At 42.2% G+C, this 24,615-nt stretch overlaps 1 protein-coding gene across 3 annotated transcripts in view; it reads right to left on the reverse strand.

The window, feature by feature from the left end:
- The window catches only part of LOC138747522 (uncharacterized), a 168,439-nt gene that overhangs the window by 82,833 nt on the left and 60,991 nt on the right, over positions 1 to 24,615 (reverse strand). For all 3 annotated transcript variants that reach the window (XM_069906807.1, XM_069906825.1, XM_069906815.1), the window contains exons 7-8: positions 8,923 to 8,998; positions 3,466 to 3,607 (exon numbers count right to left, since the gene is read on the reverse strand). In XM_069906807.1, coding sequence (XP_069762908.1) covers positions 3,466 to 3,607; positions 8,923 to 8,998 — 218 coding nt within the window. The remainder of the gene's footprint in view (positions 1 to 3,465; positions 3,608 to 8,922; positions 8,999 to 24,615) is intronic.

Raw genomic sequence — 24,615 nt, forward strand, 5'->3', positions numbered from 1 at the left:
AATTCACCAGACAGTGGTAAATTCAAAATAATAGTTTTTATTAAACTATTAATTAAATAACATTTCTTACTTATCTCTAAGCTTAACTCTAAATTTTACCCCACTACAGAGAGAGTGTGAGTGAGTGAGTGAGTGAGTGAGTGAGTGAGTGAGTGAGTGAGTGAGTGAGTGAGTGAGTGAGTGAGTGAGTGAGTGAGTGAGTGAGTGAGTGAGTGAGTGAGTGAGTGAGTGAGTGAGTGAGTGAGTGAACGAACTTTTAGAGAATCAACCTTAAATCAACCTTAAATTATAAAGTCCAGTTTCAAACATAATTCTAAAGCAAGAGTGAAGCATCCAATTTCTTTAAATTGTTGCTTAGAAGCAATAATGAAGTATTTGCTAACATTCAAGTTCTTAGATTTCTCCAAACTCATAAATCTTGTTGAGCCATTTTCCAGGAAGAAATTTCTTCTTAATCTCTCACATTAGTGATCTTCAACTTCCTCTTAACTTCTTAGGAGTCAAAGTTTCCTTCCACAATGAGGATGCACTCTTTATTTTCAAAAGAAGCAGTTGGAAAGTGGTATCCCTTTCAAAATCCACTTGTTTCTGTGTTCTCCTTTTATTAGAAGTAACACATAACAGCACCTATTTTCCAGTTACTGCAATTCAATCCTGTCTTTCACAAGGGTCCAACTCCTGTGCATTCCACAAGAACTTAACTTCTGAACTGCCTAAAAATGTCTGAATTTGTCAATATATTTCTCAAAATCATGTAATATTACATCATCAATGAGATCACTCAATTCTTTTTTTTTGAAAAGAATATTTAAAATTTTACAAAATACAAAAAAATACAAAAACATGAAAAAACCCTCTAAATTACCCCCCTATATCCTCCACCCCACTATCCCACCCCTTACTATCCCGCCCCCGCCATGGAGCTTAACATACACAAAAGCGAGTATTAAAACAAACAAATAAGAGTGGGTTAGGTTGCAATACATCATTTCAACAATGCAAACAAGAATGATAAAAAAAATTACTTAGCATCTAAATTCATACATTTCAAGTATGGAGTCCACACTTTTTCAAAAAAAGAATAATTATTTTGCAAATTATATGTAATTCTTTCTAAACATGATTGAATTTCATTATGCCACCTCTATATTCTCAGCTCTGCATCATTTTTCCATGTTACCGCTATACACTTCCTGGCTACTGCCAAACTCAACCGAATAAATGCAATCCAAGATTTATCCAAACACACTGCTAATGGATTCATATATCCTAATAAACACAACCATGGATCCACAAATAAATCTATTTGAAATAAATCTCACAAACATTTTATAATCTTTTCCCAGAAAGGCTTCACAGGTGTTTGTGAGTACTCAGGGATGTTTAATTGCTTCATTGGTGCAGGTATGAGAGAGCTGGGCTCACTTCTAAACTTTTGATGACACAATAATTCTCAAACATCCCCAAACATACATCTGACAGATCAGAAACTCTATTCAGGAAGCAGGTGTGGATGTGTCAACGACTAATGTTCACAGAAGACTTCAAGAACAGAAATACAGAGCCTACACTGCAAGATACAAACCTCTAGTCAGCCATATAAACAGGATGCCCAGATTACAATTTGCCAAGTATTTAAAAGAGCCTGCAGAATTCTGGAAAAAAAAAAGTCTTGTGGTCAGATGACACCTAGATGAACCTGTATCAGAGTAATGGCAAGAGCAAAGTGTGGAGGCGTAAAGGAACTGGCCAAGATCCAAAGCATACTTTGCCATTGGTTCAATCTTGCAGTGTAGCCTCTGTATTTCTTTTCATGAAGTCTTCTGCAGACAGTCATTATTGACATATCCATACCTGCCAACTGAAAAGTGTTTCAGATCTGTTGGACAGATGTTTGGGGATTTTTCTTCATTTTGATGAGATTTCTTCGGTCATCAGCAGTGGAGTCTTCCTTGGAAAACCAGTCCCTTTCCAATTACTGAGCTCACCAGTACATTCTTTCTTCTTAATAATGCTTCAAACAATTGATTTTGGTAATCCTAAGGGTTGGGTGATGTCTCTTACTGTTTTATTCTTGTTTTTTTCAATCTCATAATGGCTTCTTTGACTGTCATTGGCACAACTCTGGTCCTCGGTGAAAAAATGGCAACTTCAAAGGTGATGAGAAGTTTAGAAGCAAACCTAGGTCTCTTTTACCCGCACCAATGAACCAATTAAACAAACCTGAGTTCTCACAAACACCTGTGAAGCCAAATGTCCCAAGGGTTTATGGTGCCCTGAAATGAAGGGACTATGTATAAGAAGTGCTGTAATTTCTATATGGTCCAACCAAAATGTACACAAATAACCATGAATTTAATTGCGTGTGTATTTTCTGATTACAAATTTAAAACTGGAGCACAGGGGCAAATAAAGGAAAAGTGTCTTTGTTCCAATCATTATGGAGGGCACTGTACATCAAAAATGAATAATGCAACATGTTTAGGCTCCTGTAACAATTTATACAAAATCTTATCATCAACAAGATGAAATAATAGAAAGCTTCTGAGAACCACCACCTGCAAACTCATCAGAGTTTGAAATAAATTGCTGTTCCTTTGTGGCTGCTGAGTAATGTACTAGGAACTCCTCATCCACCAACATTATGTAAATATTTGAACAAAATGAATGTAGTAGTTCAAGAAGATGACTCACCAGGATCAACTGAAGGGCAATCAGATGTTGGGCCTTAAAGATGATTTTTCCAGTAATTGTCACAAAGAAAATGTAAAACATATCACCACAATTCCACCATACTCTTTAATGTTTCTATTTTATGGAATAATTGGAACATGAAAACTTTGATTTATGTTCTTTTCAATAGAACATGTTAAACACATCTTGCCATTCAAGGTGATGCCAATTTAAGTGCATATTGGCAGTTATGCAGTTAACTGCATAATTAGGTATAATTATTATCAAAAAGCAGGAATGTTTGTAGTTTATAGATTTTTGAAAATATTTAAATTGGTCATTCAATTAAACTACTGATTGGGGAGTCAATATTTTCTCAGTGAAAGCTAAATTCAATTTTGATTGAAGTACAGTTATGCCTTTTTTTTGTTAGAACTCTAACATCAAAAGCAGAATCAGAATTTATTGTCATGAACATGTCACAAAATTCAGTACTATGCTCATGAATGATCTAGTATTTGACACTCCAATGAATTGCAAACTCAGCATCACTACACTTAATGGGTCTGCTAGGTACATCTCATGAGATACAAAAGGATAAGGACAAAGTTAAAATTAGGCTTTCCTTGCTTAATTCTTAGCAGCTGACTCAACAGTAGAATGCACTCAAATGCTGGTAAATGGTTTGAAAGAATAAACTTTAAAAGAGAACTTCTGTTCAATATATTCACACTATTCCCCATGCTGTAACTTTCATAGCATTATTAATATAGATAGATGCTATTTTCATACTTTATTTGATCTTTATCTTCCAAATCTTTGGGAATAATTTGTAGTAATGGGCCACATTCCTTATTTCTTTTGACAGCTTTCTTTTCCAATCCAGAAAATGAAACTGACTCATCGAATATTTTCCTTTGTGAATAACGACGTGCTACAAAAATAAAGAAATATTATTTTAGCTCAAGTTATCATTGTTCCCATTACATCCCATTCACATCCCTTTCCAGATATTTGAACAAAAATATATGAAATATAACAAAAGTTAGGAAGTTTGGGGCAGCACGGTTGGCGTAGCAGTTAGTGCAACGCTGTTACAGTGCCAGCGATCGGGACCGGGGTCTGAATCCTGCGCTGTCTATCAGGAGTTTGTATGTTCTCCCCATGTCTTCATGGGTTTTCCCCAGCGGATCCAGTTTCCTCCCACCCTTCAAAGTTAATTAGGTGTAATTGGGCAGCATGGGCTTGTGGGCCAAAATGGCCTATTATCATGTTGCATATCTAAATTAAATAAATTCTTCCAGTCTACTCCACCAAACCAAAAAGGAGTGGAACTCTGACCCTGTTCACATTCTGACCCTCACCAATCTTTACAAACTCCCAACAGAATGAGTCAGTGATGATTTTCATGATACACTATTCTCATTGGTAAATGTAAGAGGTCAGATGACTGGTTTTCATGTGCACTAGTGGTACTGACTTTAAATCACACCTTATAAATGCCCTTCCTACTTGATATGCATCTACTGCTCTCAGGTTTACCAACTGTGATCATTATCCCAGGGTCTGGCACTATCCAAGTCATATTGATGTGGAATAAATATTATCTTTCTATGTGAACAGGGATGTGATTAAAAACAATATGTGAAAATGTGAAAGGGAACTGAATAACTTCAACGGAAATCATTTTAAAATCTAGACATTGTGGCTGCGCATATCTCTTGTAGCGAACCAGCCCTGCTTGTATCGCCGCACTGGCGGGGCAGCTGCAGGAAGATCGCGCCGTCGGGGCCTGCTGATTGCCTCATGGCTTAGGCCATAGTTCACGCCCCGGGCAATGTGATGACATCATCGCCACGCCCACTGTTCGCCCCAATCTCAGCAAAACCAAAGACTCTTGAGTGGACGAAGATGCCCTCACTATTGCCACCCTACTGGCCCATCCACGGCCCGATGCCCAAACAGCTCTCTCGATGGAAACGTCTGCCACAGCCATTGAGGGCGTCCTTGAGCAATCGGTCAATGGATAGTGGTGCATTTTTCAACTGCCACCTCCGACCTCCCAAACTGAAATATAGTGCCTTTGACAGGGAGCTCCTGGCCCTGTACCTCTCCATCAGACACTTCTGCTACTTTCTGGATGGCAGGCCTTTCACAGTCTTCATGGATCATAAGCCATGGCCCTCGCCATGGCAAAGGACCCTTGGTTGGCGGGCCAGCAGCAACACCTTTCCTACGTCTCGGAGTTCACCATGGCAAACACCCAGCAAATGATCCCAAAGAGCTGGCCTTATCAGATTTTGTTTTCATCTGGTGTGGCCCACATTCTAACCCCCTGCAGTGCCTGTACAAGAGCCCATGCAAGGTCCTACGCCATTTGGGATAAACCTTTACCCTGGACATTGGTGCCAGGGAGGAGTTATTCACGATCAACAGACTGAAACCGGCGCATGTGGACTTAGACCAACCCGTGAAGGGGTTGGCCGCCCAAGCGGCGAGATGTGCAAGCCAGTTCTGGGGGGGGGGGGGGGTGGTTGTGTGGTGGCGCACATCTTTTGTAGCGAACCAGCCCCGCTTGTATCGCCATGCTGGTGGGCAGCTGCAGGAAGATGGCGCCGTTGGGGCCTGCTGATTGCCTCGTGGCTTAGGCTTCAGCTCACATGCCGGGCAACATGATGATGTCACCGCCACCCGGGGGCGGAACTCCCATTGGCCTTATAGGGGTGCACACGAAATTCAAATTAATAGTTCAACTGAAACCTCCACTGCCAATGCAAAAATGTTCAAAGTAAGCAGATGATACAAAAAAGGGTTATGTAAATACCGACCAAAATATCTCACACTGATTATTACAAGCATTCACATTCACATTATTGCAACAACTTCCTGATTTTTGGTGTGTTAAATGTTTATCATTAGGAACCTAGTAAAACTCAATAAAGATAAATTTCACCTTAATGGATTAGAGAGTTATATCTTTAAAAAAATAACTGCATTGTAATTCAATTTCACTCTTGTGCGATCTGTCATTTTGACATACAGCACAGAAACAAGCCTTTAGGCCAAATGTATGACCATATTTGCACTAATGCTACCCTAATGCATTTTATTCTCCCTACATTTCTATCAACTCTCCTTTAGATTGTACAATTCATCCACAGACTTGGAGCAAACTACCATAGCCAATTAATTTACTGATCCACATTGTCTTTGGAAATGAAACTGCAGCATCTGGAGGAAACTGGGAGAATGTACAAACTCTACACAAGCAGCATCAGAGTCAAGGTTTAAACCTGGATGACTGGAGCTGTGAAGCTGCACCTTTACTAGTTACACATTGTGACTCACTTCCGAACTGCCAGATAATCGGTAGGACTATCTAATTAGTCCCATTTCTCAGCCCCCATGGATCTGTGAACTTATTCAGCTTCAAATATTTATGCAAATTCTGAAAGGAACATTCTTTGATCACTGCCTTTAAATACATAGGCAATGTTTGCAGCAAAAAAAATCTGATTCATTTTTGTTAATTTGTTCGACTACTTTCTGATTAAATATTTTAACAAGTTGAGAGTAGCAAAAAGCATGTGTTAAAAAGACAAGCTTTTTTCACAATTCTATCACTTTCAGAAATTCAGCTGACTTAGCCAATCACTTAATTTGCCTGTTCATTTTAGTTAGTTCTGCTTTCGCCCTCATAGTTGCCTTTTTTTTTTAAGTTTAAATATTTGTCTTGGACCCATTCTCTTTCCTCAAACTGAATGTTAGATTCTATTTTTTATTAATGCTGCTCCCTTCTGATGCCTTCATGACAGGGTTAGTAATTTATCCTATCTCTGACAATACCAGTTCTAGTTAGTCTGTCGATACAGAACACCTATCTGGAAAGCACCCTTCATTTATACCATCATTGCCCATTTGAGTTTTTCACCCTATGTAAAATTATCCATGGTTGTTGCTGTATTGTTGGATAGAGGCCAATTTAAGGAAATGGTTTAGCTAGAATTGCTGCCTGCACTGGAGCCATGGAAGTACCATAGCTGGGATATTGGCTTGTCCCTTTTTCTTTTTGTGTCCAGTTTTTGTTTTGTATCACTTAGAGTGCATCAAGTTGGCTGAAAAATGGCTGCTGAGGTGATGGAATCTCAGAATGAAGAAGAAATGAATAATCTCTTCAGCATTTCTGACTGAACATGGCTTCACATGACTTTTGTACTCACATTCTGAATCCATTTTGGGGATTTTCTTGGAGTTCTCACTATCCCATCACTATTCATGATTCAATTTGGTAAGATTGCAGAGCCTTGACTTGATCCAATACATACCTCTGTATTTTAGTGTGCTGGCTACTGCTCCCAGCCTATCCTAATGCACTCACTGCATCAGATCCATCTGTTACAGAAGATTGGCATGGACAAAGTCAAATTGATATATCACTCATGTTGCTTCTATATGCCACAGGCCTGGACTAGAAATCTCATCCTTTGGGGCTCATTTGGCTTCATCAATGATGCTGCTGCCAAGCCAGTATTGATGATGGACATGGGCATTCTCATGCTACTTACAATACTTTTGTTCTTTGAGAAGGAGCACTGCTTCATTACATGAGGGATGATTGGAGGAGGAAACTGCAATGCAATATTGATCATATGGGTTGGCAAAACATCGAGGTCCAAAAGGCCAGTACTGTGCTTTTGTATTCTATGTTCATTGTAGAACTATCTCTCACCATGAGAATAATATGCTATTTCTATTTTTCCTGTCAAAATGGTCACTTTCCCATTTTCCAAATAAATTCCATTTGCCAGGTCTTTGTCTACTCACCGAAACATTTGTATTGCTCTACAACTGACTTATGTCCCTACCACAAAATACGTTTCAACCCATCTTCATTTCACATTGGCTAACATGCCAATCTGTATTTAGGGCATGCTATCATGTGAAAATTTCACCTGACTATAACTTCCTATCAGCTATCTGAGCTGATGTCTGGAGTTGACAAATATAGTGTTGTGTTTTCTTCTAACTCAGTTTATTCTTGTTCAGCAAACAGGACCTATTAAACAATCCTGGCATTTTTAAGAAAGGGAACTCCTGCAATAGAGTGAGGGCAAGAAAGAAGTGCATATTTATCTGATACAAATATAAGAAAATAGAAGCAGGAATAAGTACAATATAGTCCAGTACAGAAGTCACATCATCAGAGATGTAAAGATGTATGGATGCACTAGACAGCTGATTTGATCAGTTGCTGGAGGTAAAGTAGTTCCATGACTCTTCAAAGGGCCCCCTGAGGCACTACCCAGAGTTAATAATTTTGATGACCCAAGGATTATTTAAATAAATGTACCTCTTCCCCCAGGAATAATTACAATACAACTCCGATTATCCAAAATCGGATCCTCCGAAATCCTCAGTTATCTGAATTTTTAAAAAAATTTTGGATAAACAAGGATATCTGAAATCCTCATTTGTCCAAAATTTTTTCAGAGCCAAACTGACTGGGGACATCCTGCGGCGGCAGTAGCAGACCTTGGGTTCCTGGTACTGGCAGCAGCAGACCTCGGGCCCCTGGCACTGGAGCAGCGAATCTTGGGCTCCTGGCAGCAGCAGGAACATCAAGCTCCCGGGCAGGAGTGGAATCCTCGGGCTCCCAGCACAAGCAGGTCCTCGGCGGGGAAGTGTCAGTGATTGGCAGTGGCCAACATTTATTTTGGTGAGAATTAAACTTTATTTTAACGCTTTAAAAAGCCTTACCTTGTAGTTTGTTGCTGTATAAACACTGTTAAAAAGGTTTGCTGTGCTACTGAGCCATTTTTTTTAAAAAAAGACCGATTTTCCGAAAAAACATTTATCCGAAATGGGCCACGTCTTGACCATTTCAGATAATTGGAGTTGTACTGTATTATTATTTTGGAAACAGTTGAAATTTTTTAAATAGTCATAAAAAATTTTAATAATTTCTCTGAGACATTACAGAAACAACCAGGAACTTTCCCAGAAATGAATGGAGGATGTGTACAATTCCTCATACCAGCCAGAAATTAAGGTCAAAATAAAACTGACCATACTTTGATTGAATAAGGCCTTTCCCCAATAGGCTCCATACTTTATCTCTATAATATCTCACCTACTGTGCTGTTCTTGACAGCTAATATACATCATTTATTATCTATAACATCAGAAAAATGTAATAGTTCACTTCTATTACTCACTTTTATGTTGAATAATTTCTCAGATTAATCATACCTGCTTTTGGTTTTTCCTCAATTAGTGGCAAGGTTCCACTTTCAAGATACTTTTTAGAGTCAATATACTTCTCATCCTGTAAAATAATAATAATCTATGAGAACTAAAATGATTAGAAGCAAATTTCACTGTTGGGTGTAATCTAATGAAGTAGATTATCTGCCTGTTTTACAAACCACATGATTTTTGCTTCTTAACTGTCCATATGACATTCCTATTCTTTTGTTTTGTAAAATTATAAATACAGCGTACCTCAACAAAAATGTTATAATTAATTATTTACTCTCATACTTGATGTCTAGTTATAAAACTCAAAACAATATTAAACTTCCTTTCCCTTTACCTACCTTAAATAAATTACTTCAAACACAAATCTGTATAGGAGTTTCTAGGAGTCCTTCAATTGAAATATTTAGTTTCTATCCATTCTGTCCAGCTTCAATATCTACTATTAGAGAAACCTCCATTAAATTGTAGCTTCCATTTCTCCAATCTATCTATAATTTTACTGTAATGTTCTCCAGTTTCAAAATCTTTACTTTGGTATTAAATTTTAACAGAACTCCCTTGCTATATATACGGCACAAAAATCCATATATAACAGCAGTAATCTCCAAAATATTTCCTTTTGTTTTCCAATAAATACAAACCTATTTACTGTGGCAGCGCACATCCTCATGGTGCACCGGCCCTGCTTTTATTGCCACGTGGTGGGGCACCCATGGGGAAATGGCATCGTCAGAGGTTTCTCTCTGACTCCAGCATCCCTTCCAGCCCACACCCTGGGCAGTGATTATGATGTCACAATGCACCAGGTGACTGAGCTCATGCTGTCCTTAAAGGGGCATGCTGAATTTGAATAAAATCTGTCATTAACGACCTTCGGTGTGGCAGCAGAGATTTCCCTCAGCTCCTGCAAGCGCCACATTACCTTGATTTTTTTTTCAGCCCATATGCAAATTTTATTCATTTTATTTAAAGCACACAAATGATTTTTAAGACTTGCCTTCAGTGAATCTATATACAAATCCTAAGCATTTCACTTATCATATCAGTCATTCCCTCAGAAAAAATAAGAAATTTATCAAACACAAATGCCCTTGATTAAATTATGCATTTTAAATGATCATTAATTTTATTTCAAATTATGGATTTGTAAATTGTGTTAAAATAACTATTTTATAGTATATCAGATATTAAAGCTTATTTGATGCAGAGAACGTACAAAGACATTAGAGAATTTGTTTAATGATTGGTACATTATGATAAGAATGTCTGCCATCTCCTCCTTGGTGCCTTTCAGTGAAACATGTTGCATGCTGCATGCAATTCCTTTAAAACAATTTCACTTTTACAATAATTTGCAATAGTTCTTCAACATACTCCTCCAAATCACTTTGGTTGTGTTGCTTAGGGCTGGGAGAGAAAATTATGGTACTTTAAAATATCACATATCATCAGTTTTATATCATCTTGAAAGATATGAAAGATCAGTATATATTATAAAATAACTCAAATTTAAGGACTCATTTAAGGACTCTTAGTTTTCACGTTATTTATTGTTCAATATTTATTTTCTGTATTGCACTGTTGGTATGTACTTCCTTCTTGTTTGCATTTCGCGTGCGTGTGTGTTTGTGTGCGTGTGTATTTTGCACTACCGATAAGTAGAAATTTTGCCGCACCCATAGGAAAAATCTCAGGGTTGTATGTGATGTCATATATGTACTCTGACAATAAACCTGAACTTTGAAAAGTAGTGAGCTTTCATAAGCATAAAATTTCTGCTCTGTTCTTACCCTACGTGTCACTTGAAGCATGTGGCATGATGTGTAGATAGTTTCTGCAAATAACTGCTTTGTATCATAGAGTGACAAGAATGACAAAAGTAAGGGAGCAGACTTTGTCCACATAGATTTCAACAAGGCCTTTGACAAGGTCCAAACAATCATATTACAGTGGACGCAGGGTAAGCTAGCTCATTGGATGCAAATATAACTTGATGAAAAGGTACAGAAGGTAGTAGTGAAGGTTTGTTTTCCTTTTAGTCCAGATGGAATTCAGTAAGGCTTTTGACAAGATTCCACATGGATGGAAGCCCATCACCTACCAACCTATGTCTTACCCATTCAATATAGTTATCTTCCTCTTTCTTTTCAGACCTACAACATCCACTGAATTCTTGAAGAGTTATGATTTTTTGTCCCACATGGAAAATAGATCCAAAAAATTAGAGCCCATGAGATCTAAGACAAGTTATCAAATTGAATCCAGGGTGCATTAGAAGATACTTCCCCTAAGTTCAAAAGTAAATGTGAGATGAAAGGTGTGAGGGGCCAAATGGTTCCATTTCATGAAGTTAAATTTCTTTGACTCCATTCTAACCTCATTTATATTATTTCTGATGCTCACATAAGTAAAAGTCAACAGAAATGTACCCCAAGATAAGATGGTAATTACTTTCTCTGCAGCTCGTTAATGAACTTTTGATTGCCAAGTCCAGTTTCACTTTTAAAACATGAGGTCTGAACATTGTCCAAGGAAAAGCATTCATCTGTTTTATTCTTTGGCTTGGCTTCGCGGACGAAGATTTATGGAGGGGGTAAAATGTCCACGTCAGCTGCAGGCTCGTTTGTGGCTGACAAGTCCGATGAGGGACAGGCAGACACGGTTGCAGCGGTTGCAGGGGAAAATTGGTTGGTTGGGGTTGGGTGTTGGGTTTTTCCTCCTTTGCCTTTTGTCAGTGAGGTGTGCTCTGCGGTCTTCTTCAAAGGAGGTTGCTGCCCGCCAAACTGTGAGGCGCCAAGATGCACGGTTTGAGGCGTTATCAGCCCACTGGCGGTGGTCAATGTGGCAGGCACCAAGAGATTTCTTTAGGCAGTCCTTGTACCTTTTCTTTGGTGCACCTCTGTCACGGTGGCCAGTGGAGAGCTCGCCATATAACACGATCTTGGGAAGGCGATGGTCCTCCATTCTGGAGACGTGACCCATCCAGCGCAGCTGGATCTTCAGCAGCGTGGACTCGATGCTGTTGACCTCTGCCATCTCGAGTATTTCGTTAGGGATGAAAGCGCTCCAATGGATGTTGAGGATGGAGCGGAGACAACGCTGGTGGAAGCGTTCTAGGAGCCGTAGGTGGTGCCGGTAGAGGACCCATGATTCGGAGCCGAACAGGAGTGTGGGTATGACAACGGCTCTGTATACGCTTATCTTTGTGAGGTTTTTCAGTTGGTTGTTTTTCCGGACTCTTTTGTGTAGTCTTCCAAAGGCGCTATTTGCCTTGGCGAGTCTGTTGTCTATCTCATTGTCGATCCTTGCATCTGATGAAATGGTGCAGCCGAGATAGGTAAACTGGTTGACCGTTTTGAGTTTTGTGTGCCCGATGGAGATGTGGGGGGGCTGGTAGTCATGGTGGGGAGCTGGCTGATGGAGGACCTCAGTTTTCTTCAGGCTGACTTCCAGGCCAAACATTTTGGCAGTTTCCGCAAAGCAGGACGTCAAGCGCTGAAGAGCTGGCTCTGAATGGGCAACTAAAGCGGCATCGTCTGCAAAGAGTAGTTCACGGAGAAGTTTCTCTTGTGTCTTGGTGTGAGCTTGCAGGCGCCTCAGATTGAAGAGACTGCCATCCGTGCGGTACCGGATGTAAACAGCGTCTTCATTGTTGGGGTCTTTCATGGCTTGGTTCAGCATCATACTGAAGAAGATTGAAAAGAGGGTTGGTGCAAGAACACAGCCTTGCTTCACGCCATTGTTAATGGAGAAGGGTTCAGAGAGCTCATTGCTGTATCTGACCCGACCTTGTTGGTTTTCGTGCAGTTGGATAATCATGTTGAGGAACTTTGGGGGACATCCGAGGCTCTCTAGTATTTGCCAAAGCCCTTTCCTGCTCACGGTGTCGAAGGCTTTGGTGAGGTCAACAAAGGTAATGTAGAGTCCTTTGTTTTGTTCTCTGCACTTTTCTTGGAGCTGTCTGAGGGCAAAGACCATGTCAGTAGTTCCTCTGTTTGCGCGAAAGCCACACTGTGATTCTGGGAGAATATTCTCGGCGACACTAGGTATTATTCTATTTAGTAGAATCCTAGCGAAGATTTTGCCTGCAATGGAGAGCAACGTGATTCCCCTGTAGTTTGAGCAGTCTGATTTCTCGCCTTTGTTTTTGTACAGGGTGATGATGGTGGCATCACGAAGATCCTGAGGCAGTTTTCCTTGGTCCCAACAAAGCTTGAAAAACTCATGCAGTTTGGCATGCAAAGTTTTGCCGCCAGCCTTCCAGACCTCTGGGGGGATTCCATCCATACCTGCTGCTTTGCCACTTTTCAGTTGTTCGATTGCCTTATATGTCTCATCCAGGGTGAGAACCTCATCCAGCTCTAGCCTTAGGGGCTGTTGAGGGAGCTGGAGCAGGGCGGAATCTTGGACTGAGCGGTTGGCACTGAAAAGAGATTGGAAGTCTTCTGACCATCGGTTGAGGATGGAGATCTTGTCGCTGAGGAGGACTTTGCCGTCTGAGCTGCGCAGCGGGCTTTGGACTTGGGGTGAGGGGCCGTACACAGCCTTTAGAGCCTCGTAGAAACCCCTGAAGTCGCCAATGTCCGCGCTGAGCTGGGTTCGTTTGGCGAGGCTAGTCCACCACTCATTTTGGATCTCCCGGAGATTGCGCTGAAGATGGCTGCATGCGCGACGGAAGGCTTGTTTCTTCTCTGGACAGGACGGCTTTGTAAGGTGAGCCTGATGGGCAGCTCGCTTCTTTGCCAGCAGCTCCTGGATTTCCTGGATTTCTGTTTTATTATTACATCACTAACATTATTTCTGTTTTATTATTACATCACTAACAATCATAAATAACTAACTGCACAACAAATTTGATGAATAAAAATTTTCAATTTTAAAAAATATCAGAAGCTGCCATGATTTGTGACAAGCAAACAAGAGTTTGCTGCAAACCAGAATAAATTTTTTAACTTTCAGCACAAGACCACAGAATTTGCTGATTGCTTAATATCAGTCATAGATAGGTTATTGAAGGGGATTCAGGGAGACATGTTCTACATACATTTGGAAAAGCAAAGACTGATTAGGGATCTTTATGCATGGGAAAACATGTATCAAAAATTTGATTGATTTCAGATTGATTGTCAGATTTATTGGCATCACATACAACCCTGAGATTCTTTTTCCTGCAGGCCCGGCAGAATTACCACTAATTGTAGTGCAAAAAGTAATTTGTACACAGCATGGACATGTAAACAAATAAAAGAACTGAAAACAGATAACAATTGTAAACAAACTGATTGTGCAATACCGAGAGAACAAAGAAGATTAATAAAGTGCACAAGTAAATGAGTCTGATTGACTTTGTCGTTGAGGATTCTGATGGTGGAGGGGTAGCAGCCATTCCTGAACCTGGTGCTGTGAGTATTTTAGTACCTATACGTTTTTCCCGATGGCAGCAAGAACAGAGCTGGTGCTGAGCAGTGTGCATCTTTGATGATTGCCGCTGCTCTCCAACGGCAGTGTTCCCTGTAGATCAGTGGTACTCAAACTTTTTTCTTACCACTCACATACCACTTTAAGTATTCCCTATGCCACAGGTGCTCTGTGATTAGTAAGGGATTGCTTAAGGTGGTATGTAGGTGGAAAAAAAAGTTTGAAAAGTACCATTTTAATTGTACCCCATTGACTTGCTATGTGCATGGTTTCATAACTCCAAAGAAAATTGGCAATGGCATTTTTTCTCAAGCAAAATATTTCTGTAACAGTAGGGTCAAGAGCAGTGATTCTCACCCTTTCCTTCCCACTCACAAACCACCTTAAGCAATCCCTTACTAATCACAGAGCAACGATGGCATAGGGATTACTTAAAGTGGGATGTGAGTGGAAAGAAAGGGGTTGAGAACCACTGCTGTAGATGTATTCAACATTGAGGAGGATATTGCCTGAGCGGTACTGGATAGTGTCAATTAGCTTTTGGCGGACTTTACACTCAGTGGTATTGGTGTTCCCATACCAGACTGTGATGCAGCCAGTCAGCACATTTTCCACAACATCTCTGTAGAAATTTGCCTGGGTTTTTGGTGTCATACCAAATCTCTGCAAACTCCTGAGGAAGTAGAGGTGCTTGGCGTGCTTTCTTCATGATGCCATTGGTGTGTTGGGTCAAGGAAAGATCCTCCATGATAGTGACTCCCAAGAACTTAAATTTGCTCACCCTCTTTCCACCTCTGATCCCCCAATGATCACTGGATTGTATACCTCGGGCTTTCCTTTCATTGTCAACAATCAGCTCCATAGTTTTGGTGACATTGAGCACAAGATTGTTGTTGGTGCACCATTCAGCCAAGTTTTCAATCTCCATCCTGTATGCTGACCCATCCCCTTCCTTTAGACAATCCACTACTGTGGTATAGTTGGGAAATTTATAATGGTGTTATTGTCGTACCGAGCTACTCAGTTGTAAAGTGAGGGGCTAAGAAAAGAGGGCTTCTTAAAAAGGTAATCAAGATAGGTGATGAGGATAGGGTGAAAAATATTATTCACATTGACAAACTCCCGCATGGTAGGCTCAGCTGAAGTATCAGATTGCATGAGATCCAGGGTGGGCTAACCAACTGATACAGAACTGGCTTGATGTTGGAGTCAGAGAGACATGATAGAAGGTTGTTATTTAGTTTGGAGGCCTATGACCAGTGGTGTACAGCTGAAATTGGTGCCAGGTCCACTGTAATTTGTCATATATATTAGTGACTTGGATGACAATATAGTTATCATACTTAGTAAGGTTGTGGATGACTCATCACAATTTGTGGTATAGTCAACAGTGAAGGTTATCTGAGATTACAAGATTTAGATTAGTGGTTTTCAAACTGCCCCCCTAAACTCACATTCCACCTTAAGCAATCCTTGTGCCATAAGAGCTGTGATTAGCAAGGGTTTGCTAAAGGTGGCATGTAAGTGGAAAGAAAAAGGTTAAAAATCACTGTTTTAACTGTACCTCACTGACTCGTTATGTGCATGGTTTCAGAACTCCAAAGGAAATGGGCCAATGACAATTTTTCTCAAACAAAATAATTCAGTAATAATTGGGTCTTGAGCAATGGTTCTCAACCTTCCCTTCCCATTCTCATACCACTTTAAAGCAATCCTTTACCAATCACTGAGCACTTATGGCATAGGGATTGCTTACGGTAGAATGCGAGTTTGGGCGGCAATTTGAAAACCACTGATTTAGATGAATTAGGAAAATGGGTCAAGGAATGGCAGATGGAATTTAACTTGAGGTTAAATTAAATTAAAAACTTTGAGAGGTTAAATCAAGGCAGGACAAACACACGAAATATACAACCCTTGTGAGTATTGTAGTACAGAGAGACCTATGTGTACAGGTACATTGTTCTAATGATAGTGGCAACATGGGTAGAGACTTGGTGAGAAAGGTGTTGGTATGCTTGTTTTAATCAGATATGGCACTGAATACAAGAGATGAAAGTCATGTTAAATACTTGTAATGGTATGGATTGTGTGTACTAACTGGCCGGTAAAGGTTCAGGCTGGCCCGCCCCTGATGACACTCTCACCTGGACTCCTCCCCTGGGATCCAGGCCATAAAGGTCGTGTCACCTCTCCCTTCTCTTGCTTGGATTCGGGCCAGCTCAAGTCTTCTGTACAATAAAGCCTATCATTCCCTTCAGTCTTTGTCCTTGTGATTATTGGGACAACTGGTAGTTCCCAACAATATATTATACATAAAATTTTAATGTCTCCGGTAATGGAGAAGTTGCTGTGCCCCGATCAGCCAGAGGTGAATCCCTAAGTCCTGGGTGCATCAGAACTCTTCGAACAGTGGGTCAATTGCTTCAACAATGTTCTGGAGACCACTGCTGGAGTGGTTGACTCGGCTGAAAGTCCTACAGGCAAAAGTCATCTAGAGGGCTTTCCAGGCCATCAGAATCTGCATGACCTACACCAAGATGATAGCTGAACTACGGGCACTATACAAGCCCAAGATCAACGACGTCTACTCCGTTACCTCCTGGCGTCCAGAAAATAGCAGCCTGGTGAGTTGGTAGAAGAGTTTGCAAGAGTTTGTCCGAGCCCTGATCACACTGGGAAAAGACTGTTTGGGGAACGCCACGGTCCCTGTGCCGATGGGACCAGTGCGTGGAAGACCTGACCTCCCCACTGATGACGAAAATAACGCACCCATCCTGGCGTCGATCTCCTTGGACCAAGCCAGCCCTCACTCGATCACAAACTCCATGATGCAGATCAATGTGAATGGGCACAAATCAAACTGCCTCTTTGATAGTGGCAGTGCCGAAAGTTTTATCCACCCAGGGCTGGCCCGTAGACTCTCGATACCCGATTGGCCAATGACCGGATCCGTGTCGATGGCGGCGAAAGAACAGCGGACATGTATCCGGGGGTACTGTGTGGCATCTCTGATGGTGGGGGGGGGGGGGGGTGGGGTGTTATAAGATTTTATGTTGTTGGTCATGCCCCAGTTCTGTGCGCCTATCCTCCTGGGCCTTGACTTCCAGAGTCAGTTCAGGAGTGTGATGATGGCGTTCAGGGGCCCCAATTACTGCTCACCATTTACTGCTCACTGCGAACCTCATCCCAGACTGTAAACCGATCGCCACCAAGAGCAGGCACTACAACACAGAGGATATGGTGTTCATCCGGGCCGAGGTTCAGCAACTCTTGTGGAAGGGAACATAGACCCTAGCTCCAGCCCCTGGAGGGTGCAGGTCCTTGTGGTCAGAGGGACGGGCAACCCTCGGTTGGTGATTGATTATAGAAGGTTTGTGGGACGAGATCGGGGATCCAGGTTGGTCTGTTGCCTCCCTGGTGCCAGGGTCAGGGATATCTCTGATTGAGTTCATAGCATTTTGCAAGGGGAAGGAGAACAGCCAGAAGTCGTGGTTCATGTGGGGATCAATGACTTAGTTAGAAGTGGGGATGAGGTCCTGAAACAGGATTATGTGGAATTAGGTAGGAAGTTAAAAAATAGGACCTCCAAGGTAGTAATCTCTGGATTGCTGCCGGTGCCACGCGCTAGTGAGGGTAGAAATAGGAGGATGTGGAGGATGAATGCGTGGCTAAAGAGATGGTGCGGGGGCAAGGGATAAGATTTCTGGATCATTGGGATCTCTTCTGGGGAAGGTCGGACCTGTACAAAAGGGACGGACTCCACTTGAATTGGAGGGGGACCAATGTGCTGGCAAGCAGATTTGCTAGAGCTGTGGGGGAAAGTTTAAACTAGTTTGGCAGGGGGGTGGGGAACAGAGTGTGAGTGCAGTGTCAAGGGAGCATGGCCACCTAGATAGGAATAATAACGATAACAAAGGTAGGATGAAGATTAGGGTAAAAGGTAGAAAAGAGAATATAGGTGAGGGTCATTCTCTGAAATGCATATATTTTAATGCAAGAAGCATAGTGAACAAGGTAGATGAGCTGAGAGCATGGACAGATACTTGGGGTCATGATATTGTGGCAATTAGTGAGACCTGGCTACAGGAGGGGAAGGACTGGCAACTTAATATTCCAGGATACATTTGTTTTAGATGTGATAGAGCAGGGGGTAAAAAAAAAAGGGGAAGGAGTTGCTCTGCTTGTTAAGGAGGACATTACTGCCGTGAGGTGGCAGAATGGACTGGAGGGATCGTCCAGTGAGGCTGTTTGGGTGGAATTGAAGGGTGAAGGAGGCATGAGGGTGCTAATAGGGGTGTATTACAGACCACCAAATGGGCCAAGAAAATTTGAGGAAAAAATTTGTAGGGAGATAACATATATGTGTGAGAATCATAAGGTAGTGATCATGGGAGATTTTAACTTCCCTCACATTGATTGGGATACCCATACAGTTAGAGTGCTGGATGGGCTAGAGTTCGTTAAATGTGCTCAAGATTGTTTTATAAATCAATTAGTAGAAGAACCGACTCGGGACGGTGTAATACTAGATCTCCTGTTAGGGAATGAGCTAAGTCAGGTATCGGACATTAATGTTGGAGAACAAATTGGGTCTAGTGATCATAACTCTGTTAGTTTTCGGGTAGTTTTAGGGAAGAGCAAGGAGGGGCCTAAAGTTGAGGTTCTGGATTGGAGAAGAGCAAATTTCGAAGGAATAAGTAGGGATTTGGGGAGTATTGAGTAGGACAGGATATTTTCAGGTAAGGATGTAAATGAAAAATGGAGGATATTCAAAAAAGAAATTTTGCGGATACAGAGAAGATATGTCCCAGTGAGGATCAAAGGAAAGGCTGGAAGTCATAGGGAGGCTTGGTTTTCGAGGAATATTGGAAATTTGGTTAGGAGAAAAAGGGAGGTGTACAAGAGGTATAAAGAGCAGGGAGCTGAGAATTTGAAGGAGGACTACAAGGAGTGTAGAAGGAATCTTAAGAAAGAAATTAGAAAGGCCAAAAAAAGGCACAAAGAGGCTTTGGCAGAAAGAGTAAAAATAAATCCAAAGGGTTTCTATAGGTACATTAAAAGTAAAAGATTAATGAGGGATAAAATTGGACCCCTTGTCGACAGCGAAGGTAGGCTGAGTGAGAAGTCAGAGGAAATGGGGGAAATTTTGAATGATTTCTTTGCCTCGGTATTCACTAGGGAAAAAAAAATTGAACCAGTTGATGTAAAGAAAAATAGTGGGGAGGTCATGAAGCACATAAGGATAACCGAGGAGGTAGTGATGGCTGTGTTGTAAAAGATAAAGGTGGATAAATCTCTGGGACCGGACAAAATATTCCCAAGGGCACTCAGGGAGGCTTGTGGACTGATAGTGGGGCCATTAACAGAGATATTTAGGATGTCACTGGTCACGGGGGTAGTGCCAAAGGATTGGAGGGTGGCGCATGTGGTTCCGCTGTTTAAGAAAGGGTCTAAATGTAAACCTGGGAATTATAGGCCCGTGAGTCTGACGTCTGTGGTGGGTAAGTTGATGGAAAGTGTTCTGAGGGATGGTATTTACAAATATTTGGAGGTACGGGGATTGATAGGGAGTAATCAGCATGGTTTTGTCAGGGGTAGATCATGCTTGATAAACCTGATTGAGTTTTTCGAGGGGGTTACAAAAAAGGTTGATGATGGGAAAACTGTGGATGTTGTCTATTTAGACTTTAGTAAAGCTTTTGACAAAGTTCCCCACAGGAGGTTAGGGAAAAAGCTGGAGGTATTAGGTATAAATAAGGAGGTAGTGAAATGGATTCAGCAATGGTTGGATGGGAGGTGTCAGAGAGTAGTGGTAGAAAATTGTTTGTCCGATTGGAGGCCGGTGACTAGTGGAGTTCCTCAGGGATCGGTGCTGGGTCCACTATTGTTTGTTATATATATTAACGATCTGGAAGTAGGGGTGGAGAATTGGATAAGCAAGTTTGTGGATGATACAAAGATTGGTGGTGTTGTGGACAGTGAGGAAGATTACCGTAGATTAAAAGGCGATTTAGGAAGGCTGGAGGTGTGGGCTGAGAAATGGCTGATGGAATTTAATACAGATAGGTGTGAGCTGTTACATTTTGGAAAGGCAAATCTAAATAGGTCATATGCATTAAATGGTAGGCTATTGAGATGTGCAGAGCAACAAAGGGATTTAGGAGTGATGGTAAATAGTACCCTCAAGGCTGATACTCAGGTAGATGGTGTGGTGAAGAAGGCATTTGGAATGTTGGCCTTCATAAATCGGAGTATTGAATTCAAGAGTAGGGAGGTTATGATAAAATTGTACAAGGCATTTGTGAGGCCAAATTTGGAGTACTGTGTACAGTTTTCGTCACCAAATTAAAGGAAAGATATAAACAAAATAGAGAGAGTGCAGAGAAGGTTCACGAGAATGTTGACAGGATTTCAATGTTTGAGTTACAGGGAAAGGTTGTGCAGACTAGGGCTTTTTTCTCTGGAGCGTAGAAGATTGAGGGGGGACTTGATAGCGGTGTTTAAGATTTTAAAAGGGACAGACAGAGTAAATGTGGATAGGCTTTTTCAATTAAGAGTGGGGGAGATTCAAACTAGAGGGCATGGTTTAAGATTGAAGGGGGAAAATTATAAGGGGAACATGAGGGGAAATTTCTTTACGCAAAGGGTGATAGGGATTTGTAATGAGCTTCCGGCAGACGTAGTTGAGGCGGGATCATTGGTTACATTTAAGGATAGACTGGATAGTTACATGGAGAGGACTGGAGGGGTATGGACCGTGCGCTGGTCAGTGGGACTAGGAGGGTGGGGATTTGTTACGGCATGGACTAGTAGGGCCGAACTGGCCTGTTCTGTGCTGTAAGTGGTTATATGGTTATATGGTTATATAGTCAAACCATCAACCGCTTCACCCAGTTGGATGCGTATCCCCTACCCCGGATAGCCGACTTTGTCTATAAGGTCACACAATACAAAGTCCTCTCGACCATTGACCTCAAGTCGGCTTATCATTAACTCCCCCTTCACCTGAGCAACCAGCTCTACATGCCGATGGCAGACTTTTTCACTTCCTGCGAGTGCCTTTTGGTGTTACTAACGGTGTCCCTGCTTTTCAGAGATTTGTGGATTGGATGGTGGAGGAGCACAAGCTGAAGGCGACGTTCCCATATCTTGGCAATGTCACCATATGTGGCCACAACCAGCAAGACCATGATGTGAACCTCACAAAGTTCTTACGTATGGCCAAGACTCTCAGCTTGACTTACAATAAGGACAAGTGCATGTTCAAGCTAGACTGTCTGGACCTTCTCGGTTGAGTCATGGCACATGGTGTCATTGCCCCGGACCCCGACTGCATGCGACCCCTTATGGAGCTCCCAGTACCAAACACCCTAAAGGCACTGAAAAGGTGCCTGGGGCTGTTATCCTATTATGCACAATGGGTGCCCAATTACACCAATAAAGCCCACCCCCTGATTAAGTCCACAACTTTCCCGTTATCGGCAGAAACCCAAGCCGCATTCTAACAGATTGCAAAGGCCACGATGCATGCCGTGGACGAGTCCATCCCTTTTCAGGTGGAGAGTGATGCCTCCGATTTCGCACTGGCTGCCACTCTTAACCAGACAGGCAGGCCAGTAGCATTTTTCTCCCGCACCCTGCACGGTCCCGAGGTACATCACTCCTCGGTTGAGAAGGAGGGCCAAGCAATTGTTGAGGCATGCACCACTGGCGACATTACATGGTTGGTAAACGGTTTACCCTGCTGACAGACCAGAGGGACATGGTCTCATGTAATACTAAACAGCGGGGTAAAATCAAGAATGACAAGATTCTTAGGTGGAGGATTGAGCTCTCCACCTATAATTACAACATCTTGTACTGACCAGGTAAACTCAACAATCCCATAGATACACTATCCCAGGGGATGTGTACCAGCGCGCATCTCAACTGCCTCCAGACCCTCCACGACAGTCTGTGCCACTCAGAGTCACAAGATTATACCACTTTATCAAGACTTGGAACCTTCCATACTCCATTGAGGACGTCCGGTCCACAACCAGACGCTGCCAGATCTGTGCTGAATGTAAGCAGCAGTTCTACCGGCCTGAAAAGGCACATCTCATTAAGGCCACACACCCTTTTGAATGGCTCAGTGTTGATTTCAAGGGCCCCCTACCCATTACAAATAGGAATGCCTACTTCCTGACGGTGGTGGATGAGTTCTCCAGGTTCCCCTTTGCTATTCCCTGCCCGGATATGACCTCGGCAATGGTAATCAAGGTACTGCGCAGTATCTTCACCCTGTTTGGTTACTCTGAGTACATCCACAGGAATTGGGGAACCTCGTTCATGAGTGAGGAACTGTGACAGTACTTCCTGGCCGGAGACATAGCCACCAGCAGGACCACAAGCTATAACCCCAGGAGTAATGGCCAGGTGGAAAGGGAGAAAACCTCCGTCGGGAAAGTGGTGCTCCTAGCCCTTAGGTCCAAAAACATGCCGGTGTCCCGCTGGCAGGACGGTTTGTCTGAAGTGCTTCACGGCATCCAGTCGCTCCTGTGCACCGTGACTAACAGCACCACGCATGAATAATTATTTGCTTTCCCTAGGAGATCAGCGAATGGTGCCTCCATTCCTCCTTGACTGGCAACCCCAGGGCTGGTCCTGCTACGAAGACACGTGAGGGGCTATAAGACTGATCCACTGGTGGAAGCAGTACACTTGATACTCGCCAACCCGCAATATGCCCTTTTGAGGTACCCCGATGGCCATGAGGAAGGACACTGTGTGTGCCTATCCAAGACCTGGATGCCACAGCCCATCCCATGAAGCAGATAACCCCATATGGGAGTGCAATACTGAAGGCCGAGCCACCCGGCTCTCCTCTCCAGGAGTCAGTCCTCCGGGAGGCATCAAACCCCCCTTCCTCCCGGGAGCCCTCTAACATCACCCCGACCCAGTCTGTTCCCTTCCCTGCCCCTGCTGGGACTGCTTCCCCCCCCCAAACAGCAGAGCACGGACACACCTGCTCCCCGGCAGTCCCGCAGAGAGAGAAAGTAGCCGGTGTGGCTAAACCTCTAGTTGGATCTTATTTTTTCCTTCTCTCTTGTGTCAAAAGAGGGGGTTAAAAAGAGGGAGTGAATGTAATGGTATGGATTGTATGTGCTAATTGGCCAGTAAAGGCTCGGGCTGGCCCGCCCCCTGATGACCCTCTCACCTGGACGACTCCCCTGGGACTTAGGCCATAAAGGTCGGGTAACATCTCCCTTCCCTGCACTCCCTAGCTTGGATCTAGGCCAGCTCAAGTCTTATGTACAATAAAGCCTAATGTTCCCCTCAGTCTTTGTCCTTGTGATTATTGGGGAAATTGGTAGTGCCCAACAATACTGTGTAGGATGTTGGTGAGGTTACACAGAGTACTGTGCGCATGTATGGTCACCCAGCTATAGGGAAGATGTCATGAAGCTAAAAAGAGTGCAGAGAAGACTCATAAGAATGTTCCTGCAACTGATGATCTTAAAAAGTCTGGATAGGCTAGGGCTTTTCTCTTTGGAGCAAGGGAGGCTGAAGGAGGATTTTATAGATGTTTATAAAATCCTGAGGGGCATAGATAAAGTAAATAATCATAGTATTTTTTTCCAAGACACGGGAGTCAAAAACTGGAGGATTTGAAAGGGACATGAAGGGCAACCTTTTCAAACAGATGGTGGTGGGATATGGAATTCTGCCAGAGGAAGTGGTATAGGTAGGCAAAACTGTAACATTCTAAAGACATTTTGTTTTTTTTTTGTTGAGGGGAGTATAGGCCAAACACAGACAAATGGTACAAGCATACATAGGCAACTTAGTTGTCTACATGGACAAGTTGGTTGGCATACAGAATAAGGGCCTGTAGGCATGCTGCAAAATTACATATATAACTCGATAACTTAGTCAAAACTGGCAGAACATCTTCATTCTTCATTTTCATTTTGGTTGAATATCTTCAGCCAAAATCCATAGAAGTTTGGAAAAAAAAACAGATTTTAAAAGATAAAAGGAAAGATCAGCAGTCTGGACAATAGAGGTTATGCCCCAACTGAAAAAAACAAAAGGTAAATAATATTATGGATGCTGTAAATTTTAAATAAGAATAGAAAATGCTTGAAATGCTCCTTATTTTATATAGTTGATAATAAATAATGGCCATAGAAACAATTGTAGAGAGGGTGAGAGGCAGAAAGTTAAATGTGGAAGATCTCTGAGATGCATTTGTTTCAATGTAAGGAGTGTGGTAAATAA

The sequence above is a fragment of the Narcine bancroftii genome, chromosome 1 (genome assembly GCF_036971445.1).
Source record: "Narcine bancroftii isolate sNarBan1 chromosome 1, sNarBan1.hap1, whole genome shotgun sequence".
Lineage (NCBI taxonomy): Eukaryota > Metazoa > Chordata > Chondrichthyes > Torpediniformes > Narcinidae > Narcine > Narcine bancroftii.